The sequence below is a fragment of the Rutidosis leptorrhynchoides genome, chromosome 11 (assembly GCF_046630445.1).
Source record: "Rutidosis leptorrhynchoides isolate AG116_Rl617_1_P2 chromosome 11, CSIRO_AGI_Rlap_v1, whole genome shotgun sequence".
NCBI lineage: Eukaryota > Viridiplantae > Streptophyta > Magnoliopsida > Asterales > Asteraceae > Rutidosis > Rutidosis leptorrhynchoides.
Window position 1 is genome coordinate 267,464,165 of NC_092343.1, and position 7,451 is coordinate 267,471,615.

Sequence of the window (7,451 nt, forward strand, 5' to 3'; positions counted from 1 at the left end):
CTTTGAGTTATTTGTTCATTCATTCTTGCTATTATTAGGTACTATTACTGGTCATGTATTTGTACACCATCGCGCCCTCTTCGTTCTGTTTGATTCTGGCTCTACGCACTCGATTGTGTCTGTTAAGAGCTCGAAGTATTTGAACGTGTCTCCAACTTGGTTGTCTACTCCGTTTACGATCTCTACCCCAATGGGTAATATTGAAATTATAGATCGTGTGTTTTAAAACTGCCGTTTGGAATTTAATGACTGCATGTTTCCAGCAAATCTCTTTCCTATGACCATGCATGATTTTGACATTATTCTTGGCATGGATTGGTTATCTCACCATCACGCGAATATCGATTGTTATTCTAAGAGGATTTTGTTTGGAAATCATTTTATACCTGACTGTGTCTTTAACGGTGATCTTCCTGTAAAATTTATTAAGGTTATCTCAGCGCTTAAGGCGCAAAAGCTCATTTCACATGGTTGTGTTGGATATTTAGCTTCGATTCAGAATTTGTCTATCGAGAGTCCTTTGCTTGAAAATATTGAGGTCGTTCGAGAGTTTCCCGATGTATTTCCTGACGAATTGCAGGGTTTGCCTCCAGTTCGTGAAGTTGAATTTTTGATTGATCTGATTCCTGGTTCTCAACCGATATCGAAAGCTCCTTATCGTATGGCACCACTCGAGTTGCAAGAACTCAAGGAGCAATTGCAAGAATTGATAGATTGTGGTTTTATTCAGCCAAGTGTGTCACCTTGGGGTGCGCCGGTTTTGTTTGTCAAGAAGAAGGATGGTAGCATGAGACTTTGCATTGATTATCGCGAGTTAAATCGTATTACTATCCGAAACCGTTATCCGCTTCCACGTATTGATGATTTCTTTGATCAGCTGCAAGGTTCAAAGTATTTTTCTAAGATTGATCTTAGGTCTGGATATCATCAGCTCCGTGTTAAAGAAGAAGATATCCCTAAGACAGCTTTCCGCACTCGTTATGGGCACTATGAGTTTTTAGTGATGCCATTTGGATTAACTAATGCTCCTGCGGTTTTCATGGATCTAATGAACCGCGCGTTCCATGAGTATTTGGATAAGTTTGTGATCGTATTCATTGATGATATCTTGGTATTCTCAAAGAGTAAAGAAGAGCATGAGAATCATCTTCGTGTTGTACTTGAAACCCTCCGAAGTAAGAAATTGTTTGCGAAATTCTCTAAATGTGAATTCTGGTTACAACGGGTTGCCTTCTTGGGTCATGTTGTATCGGCTGAGGGTATAATGATGGATCCGTCGAAAGTTGAGGCTATTACAAATTGGTCAAGACCTACTTCTGTTGTTGTGGTTCGAAGTTTTCTTGGTTTAGCTGGTTATTATCGAAGATTTGTTGAAGGTTTTTCAACGATTGCTTTGCCGCTTACCAAGTTGTTAAGGAAAGGGGAAAAATTTGTGTGGAACGATGAACGACAAAAAAGTTTCAATGAGTTAAAGAAAAGACTTGTATCCGCTCCTATTCTTGCATTGCCGTCAGGAAGTGGCGGTTTTCAAATCTATAGTGATGCTTCTAAGCATGGGTTGGGTTGTGCTTTGATGCAACACGGTAAGGTAATTGCTTATGCCTCGAGGCAGTTGAAACCCTATTAGGTTAATTACCCTACTCATGATTTGGAGTTAGCTGCAGTGATTTTTGCGTTGAAAATATGGAGGCATTACCTTTACGGAGAAACTTGTGATATTTTCACCGATCACAAGAGTCTTAAATACATATTCACGCAAAAAGAGATAAATATGAGACAACGAAGGTGGCTCGAGTTATTGAAGGATTATGATGCAAACATTCAATACCATCCGGATAAAGCGAATGTGGTAGCCGACGCTTTGAGTAGAAAGACATTTGGTAGTATCTCATGTTTGGTTACTCACATTCGAGAATTCGAAAGACTTGATATGGGATTGAGTAAGAGAGGAGCATCGGGGATGTTGGCAAATTTAAAAGTCGAGTCCGATTTAATTTCAAGAATAAAAGAGGCTCAATTGGATGATGGGGATTTGTGGACGGTGTTTCAAAATTTGGAAGAGGGTAAAATGAAAGAGTTCAGAGAAGATGATGATGGGGTTATTTGGTGTGGTAATCGATTGTGTGTTCCTAATGATGATTCTATTCGTGAGGCTCTGTTGTCTGAGGCTCACAGCTCACCTTTTTCTGTACATCCTGGTTCGACCAAAATGTATCAGGATTTAAAGCAGCACTTTTGGTGGAGTGGCATGAAGAAAGACGTTGCTAGATATGTTGGGAAGTGCCTTACTTGTCAACAAGTAAAGATCGAGCACCAACGTGCTAGTGGTTTGTTGCAGCCTTTGGACATTCCCGTGTGGAAGTGGGATGATATATCAATGGATTTCGTCTGTGGTTTACCGAAGACTGCGAAAAGGCATGATGCTATTTGGGTGGTGATTGATAGATTAACCAATTCGGCTCATTTCTTGCCTATTCGCATGGATTATTCGGTAAGTAAGCTATCCGAGCTTTTTCAGCAGGAAATTGTGAGATTACATGGGGTTCCTTCGTCCATCGTATCTGATCGTGATCCTCGGTTTACATCTAGATTTTTGGAAAGGGTTACATAAAGCTTGGGGTATGCGATTAAAGCTTAGTACTGCTTTTCATCCACAAACCGATGGACAGTCTGAGCGTACGATACAGATTTTGGAAGATATGCTTCGAGCGTGTGCCCTAGATTGGAAGGGAAATTGGGATGAGTACTTATGTTTGGTGGAGTTTGCCTATAATAATAGTTGGCAGGCTAGTATCCGTATGGCGCCATTTGAGATGCTTTATGGTCGAAAGTGTAGAGCGCCAGTTTGTTGGAATGAAACGGGAGAGAAACTGATTGAAGGACCTGAGTTGGTTAGAGTGACTAATGAAAAGGTCGCTATAGCTACGAATCGACTGAAGGAAGCCCAATCGAGACAGAAAGTGTATGCCGATAAACATCGACGTTCGTTAGAGTTTGTTGTGGGTGATAAGGTGTTTTTAAAGGTGTCACCTTGGAAGGGTATACGACGTTTTGGTTTGAAAGGAAAGCTCAGTCCTCGATATATTGGCCCGTTTGAGATATTGGATCGAGTTGGTGAAGTATCTTATCGTTTAGCATTACCGCCACAGTTATCTCATGTTCATAACGTATTTCACGTATCTCAGTTGCGGGGTTACAACTATCATCCATTGCACGTGGTGCAGTATCCTTTTTCTGAAATTCGAGCCGATCTTTCTTATGTTGAGGAGCCCGAGGCAATTATAGAATGCGAGGAGCGAGTAACTCGTAAAAGCTCCACCCCCTTCGTTAAAGTTCAATGAAGAATCATTCTGCTAGCGAGGCCACTTGGGAACTCGAGGAAACCATGCGGGCCGAGCACCCTCATTTGTTTTCTAATTGGTGCGTTTCGATTCTATAACTTCTTTCAATTTCGAGGACGAAATTTTTTTAAGTAGGTGGAGTTGTAATATCCTACAAAACTAAAACAATTTAAAAATCATAATTAGTATTAATCATTGTTACAAACTATAATACCCAAATTAAGATAATATATAAGATTGAAACCTATGTAATTAGTGTTATATGAGTTGATTAGTAAATTAATAACAAAATATCTCAACTACTAATATTAAGAACGTATCATAGATTAATTAAAATTGTCAAATGCTAGTAACTTACATAGAATTTGAAATGCCAACATTTATTAAAAAGGAATGGGATAGGTCTCATGAAGTTATATATCTACAAGCATCATCCATTTAGAAATTTCTTTACAAAACCAAATGAAGTATTCATCAAGATTATAGCACTTTTACTTACTACAATCCATCATAACTTTAAGAGGAAGACAAAAGAAAATTCAAAGAAGATACAAAGTATTTGCGGGTCTTGTTTCGGTTCTACCACTAACACGATTTAAAGGTAACTACTAATCACCATCTTTGTTATTGATGTATAATTAGTTTATGTTTTTTTTATTCAACTTACTAGTTTAGATTTACTACATATCACATGGATTATTATAGAGATGAGTTTTAAGATTTTGTGTAGAAAATGGGATCTTTTGTAAATATTAATCTTAATGAAATGGTAGTCATATATTTAGTAATGGAGTATTCAAAACCTTTATGTAACTAGTATATCAAATTATTACATGACTAAATCATATATTGGGCCCTAAACACAAATTAGTCATCGTTGTTGTATAATTTCTTATATATTTTCTTTTAATTTACTACGTTATCTATTTTGTTCTTAAAATAGAGTTTGAGTGACAAAACTTTAAACTAAAATCTTTCTATTAATTTTGTGTATTACTATGTACGTACAAGTTGTAGTTCTATAAAATATTATTGGCGTCAAAAATGGTTATAATTCGTATTCTAATAAATACAGCACAATTACTATTCAATAGTGTAAAATAAAAACACTTTACAATTGAGGGAATAAAATGTAACTAAAGATGTTAACAAGGATTTTTTTGAAAATGTAAATAACGTCTTAAAAGCATACGGTGTAAGGTGTAAGGTGTAAAGTTGATATAAGTAAATATCTAGAGTTCCATTTAAATGTTGCCTGTAAAAACTAATTTACAATATTATTGAACTTATATCGGCCCTTGTAAACCTCGTTTAAGTTGGGCCCTATTTAATTAGGGGCCCTGTTCGGTGGAACAGGTAGCACATGCTATTATTTGGGCCTGCATGTATGAGTACTGGATCGGTTTAAAAAAATAAAAATAAAAAAAATAACAAACATCATGTGGCCATTATCAATGTTAACCACTAAAGTTCTATAAGTCCTAAAATTACTAAACGAAAAATTTAATTATGAAATGTTAATACAAAATTGAGTGTATAAATATATATCTGTATAGTATGGAAGGGAGATAGAAACGGGTATTTGAAGTCCATGTTTTCGATTACGATGATGGGAATTTTAAGTTTTAAAAATATGTAAGTTACTAATAAGTTGAAAAATGGAAGTCTTAGTAATATAAGATGACATAATTGTATCATTAATATAAAATTCATGAAACTATTTTTTAGAAATAAATACATGAGAATCATATGGTAACACTAATTAAATAAAGGATATTACATACTCCCTACTTGAATGTATTTTGTGCTTATACGTGCGTGTTCATTAGATTCGGCTCGGTGAACGCATCCTTTGGTGGTGTTTGGTTGTCCTTGGAATTTCGTCATTCGACATAAGGTACGGATATTCTAGGTGGTTCTAGAATCGCTTCGGTAAATCTTTCCTCTCAAAACTTTGTTTCGAATTGCGTATGAAAATTATTGGTATGACATGCTTCTTTGAAAATTCGTTATATTTGTTAGTCTATATATTGTGTTATGATTTCCCTATTTTGATGTACTAACGATATTGCTAATCACTTGTGTAAATTTGGGGAAATATAACATTTGATATTGGGGAAGTGTGTCAAAACCGTATCTCGAAAACCCACCAAAAATGGCCCTGAAAATTGTCCCGAACAGCTGCTATTTTCAGTCCGAAAACAGCCCGTAATCGCCTCGAAATAGCCCCGAAAAATGTCGAAAACATTCCGGTAAAGAACATGTGTGAGTGTGGCGTGTGGTACGGTGATACGTATCGAGTGTCCCTCATTCCGTGTGGCTTTACATGTCCCGTTAAGTCCCGTTTAAGCTATTAATTTGTAAAGGGCTAAGATATTATGTACCATGACTCGTGACAAAGGTTGGACCGATCGGTTGGGTGACACGTGATTTTGAAATAATACGACATAAAATATTATAAACATTTTAATTATTTGTTCAAGCGTAAAGTATTTAAGTCATTTTATTAATTCTTTTTAAATATATATTTAGAGTCTTTTAATCACTTGAAAAGCATTCGGAATTGCTTAGTTATAAGATGGTAAAACGTTTTTATAAAATATGCCTAAGAGTAACCTATCCATGGAGGTCCCATGGGCGCGTTATTGTGACACCGATAACGTGGCATCGACCGTAGCGGTGTATTTGTTATATCTACGGCGTCTCCTTTTGATTACCCGGAAGTTGGTACGAGCTCTTTGTTATTATATATTTGTGATAGGAGGCGTATGGATCGATCCTAGGATTTTGTTTTGACGGTGTACGTTCATCGTAGTGTCATACGAAACGTCACCGATATGGATGATTAGTGGAGTAGCTACCCTATGATTTCATTTCGATACTTTGTACATATTTGCTTTGACTCTTAGTGCATTATTTTATGAAATTTGCATCATGACATATGGTATTGTGAATCTATACATATTCGCGCTTTGTTTTGTAACTAAGTTATTTTGATAATAAGTTCGTTTTGAATATAAATTTTGCATGTCATACTATACTCCGTTATTCGTTATATCCGTTCACTGGGCTTTGGCTCAGTCGTATTCTTTGTTTTCCTTCTTATACGGCAGGTAATCAAGGGGGCGTCGGGAACGAGAGAAGAGTGTAGAGGGGAGTGAACTTAGCACCTTGCCTTAGAGATTTCCTTCAAGATTTAGTAGCTTATTTTGGTTTAGTAGTACTTTTGAATAAGTTTGTCAACTTTGGTCTGAACTATGGTTTGAATTCGAATAAGAATAACGCTCACTTATCTTTTAAGTTACCCTTATTTATATGTATTGGCATTCGTAAGATTAGGGTCTTTACACAAAGCGTGTAGCATTAGTCCATGGTTCAAATCAAAGGAATTCTTTATCTCGTAAAACCTAAAAAAAATAAAAATTCAAAATGGAGGGAGAAGACTAGTTCTTTAGGGTCTGCTAGGGAAAGACCATTCGGATTCCATTCTCGAGAACTACACGAAAACAGAATATCTAACTCTAACAGAAATACATATTACCCAAAAAAGATTCGAACCTTCCCACACTTAATTAGCTGTGGTGTCGAAATTGTGATTAACTTCATCTTCAACTTCCATTGGACTATCTATGTAATGTTTAACTCTGTGACCATTAATCTTAAATTCAATCCCATTTGAATTTATCAACTCTATTGTTCCATATGGGAAATTTTTTTTGACTATAAATGGTCCAGACCATCTTGATTTCAATTTTTCAGGAAATAGCTTGAATCGTGAATTGAAAAGAAGAACTCTGTCTCCTTCTTTAAATTCTTTTGAACTTCTGATTCTTTTATCATGCCATTTCTTCGTTCTTTCCTTATAGATTAACGAATTTTCGTATGCTTCATGTCTTAATTTTTCTAATTCGTTTAGTTGACTTAATCGTAAACGTCTAGCTTCATGTAAATCAAGATTACATGTCTTCAAAGCCCAAAATGCTTTGTGTTCAATTTCTACTGGAAAATGACATGCTTTTCCGTAAATGAGTCTAAAAGGTGTGGTTTCAATTGGATTTTTGTAGGCTGTTCTAAAAGCCCAGAGTGCATCCTCCAATTTTATGGACCATT

The 7,451-nt window shown here is 36.0% G+C and overlaps 1 protein-coding gene across 1 annotated transcript; it reads left to right on the top strand.

Moving 5' to 3' along the window:
• Window positions 1-283: 283 nt before the first annotated feature.
• LOC139875516 (uncharacterized) lies at window positions 284-942 on the top strand. The gene is made up of 2 exons (XM_071862852.1): window positions 284-734; window positions 932-942. The coding sequence occupies exons 1-2, from the start codon at window positions 284-286 to the stop codon at window positions 940-942; spliced, it is 462 nt and encodes a 153-aa protein (XP_071718953.1).
• The last annotated feature ends 6,509 nt before the right edge of the window (window positions 943-7,451 follow it).

Coding starts and splice junctions, on each gene's coding strand:
- LOC139875516 (XM_071862852.1), top strand. CDS start 284: ATGCATGATTTTGACATTATTCTTGGCATGGATTGGTTATCTCACCAT.